The 1032-nt window shown below is 61.2% G+C and overlaps 1 protein-coding gene across 1 annotated transcript in view; it reads right to left on the bottom strand.

Moving 5' to 3' along the window:
• CHRD (chordin) overlaps window positions 1-1032 on the bottom strand; it is a gene marked incomplete at its 3' end in the record, with an annotated part of 3016 nt that overhangs the window by 486 nt on the left and 1498 nt on the right. Inside the window, exons 4-6 of the mRNA XM_009879091.1 lie at window positions 775-970; window positions 151-233; window positions 28-52 (exon numbers count right to left, since the gene is read on the bottom strand). Coding sequence (XP_009877393.1) covers window positions 28-52; window positions 151-233; window positions 775-970 — 304 coding nt within the window. The remainder of the gene's footprint in view (window positions 1-27; window positions 53-150; window positions 234-774; window positions 971-1032) is intronic.

Here is a 1032-nt window from a genome sequence, read left to right as displayed (position 1 = left end):
CCTGCAGTCGTTGAGCAAACAGCCCACCCAGCCCCTCTGCGAAGTCAGGATCCTGCCGAGGATGAGGAGGGGGGCACAGTGCCACGGGTCAGCCCCAGCATGGGCAGGCATTGCAGCTGCTGGAGCACGCAGGGGAGCAGATGATTTTACCTCTGCAGTGATGTTGGCGCGGATCTCCCGCAGCGTCTGGCCCTCGTGCAGGATGCAGACCCGCAGTGGGACCCAGGAAGATTCTGGCGATGACACAGGGGGTTGGACTTGCTGGACAAGGGCCTGCAATCACTGTCCCTCTGCTCCCTAAACCCACCTCTCTGTGCCCACCACCCCAAAACTCTTTCACCCAATCCCTGGCTTTCTTGCCAGCTGCTTGTCCTGTCCTGCACACCTGGATCCCCGCACACACTGTGACCCACACCATCCCCCTCTGCAAGCCCTGAATCCTTGCACAACCCTCATCCAAAACCATTCTTTTGCACGCTGACTCCTACAGCCCATACATCCCCCAGTGGCCCCATCTCCCCCATGGGGGACCACACTCCCCCACCCATGCACACCCCAAATCATGCAACAACTTCTACGTACACCTCAACAACCCCCTCACCATGCACAGCCCCTGTACCCACCCTAAGCCCTACCCCAAGCCCATGAACCCACCCTCACCCTACAGATACTGACCCATGTATCCCAAGCTACGTACACACCATGCCCTCCCCAGCCCTACGCAGCCACCCCAGGCAGCACCAGGCCCCATGGAGTGCCCGTGCCCACCCTCACCCCCAGCTCCAGGCTCCAGCAGCCCCCGTGCCATGAGGATGAAGTGCAGGTTGTTCTCAGTGTCGCTCAGTGTCAGCATGGCCATGCCCCCAGCACCCAGGTGCATGGGGTCCGACGAGGTCAGGATGGCACCAAAGGTCTCTGTGTGTGGCGGGGGGAAAGGGGCATGAAGGGCACCCACCATGGTGAGCACCCACTGGGTGGGCAGGTGAGAGGTGGACTTTACCTGCAAAAAGCGCCCGGTGCTTGAGGATGTGC

Source organism: Apaloderma vittatum, unplaced genomic scaffold (genome assembly GCF_000703405.1).
Source record: "Apaloderma vittatum isolate BGI_N311 unplaced genomic scaffold, ASM70340v1 scaffold30371, whole genome shotgun sequence".
NCBI classification, from domain to species: Eukaryota; Metazoa; Chordata; class Aves; order Trogoniformes; family Trogonidae; genus Apaloderma; species Apaloderma vittatum.
This window is presented reverse-complemented; position numbering and strand designations above follow the sequence as displayed.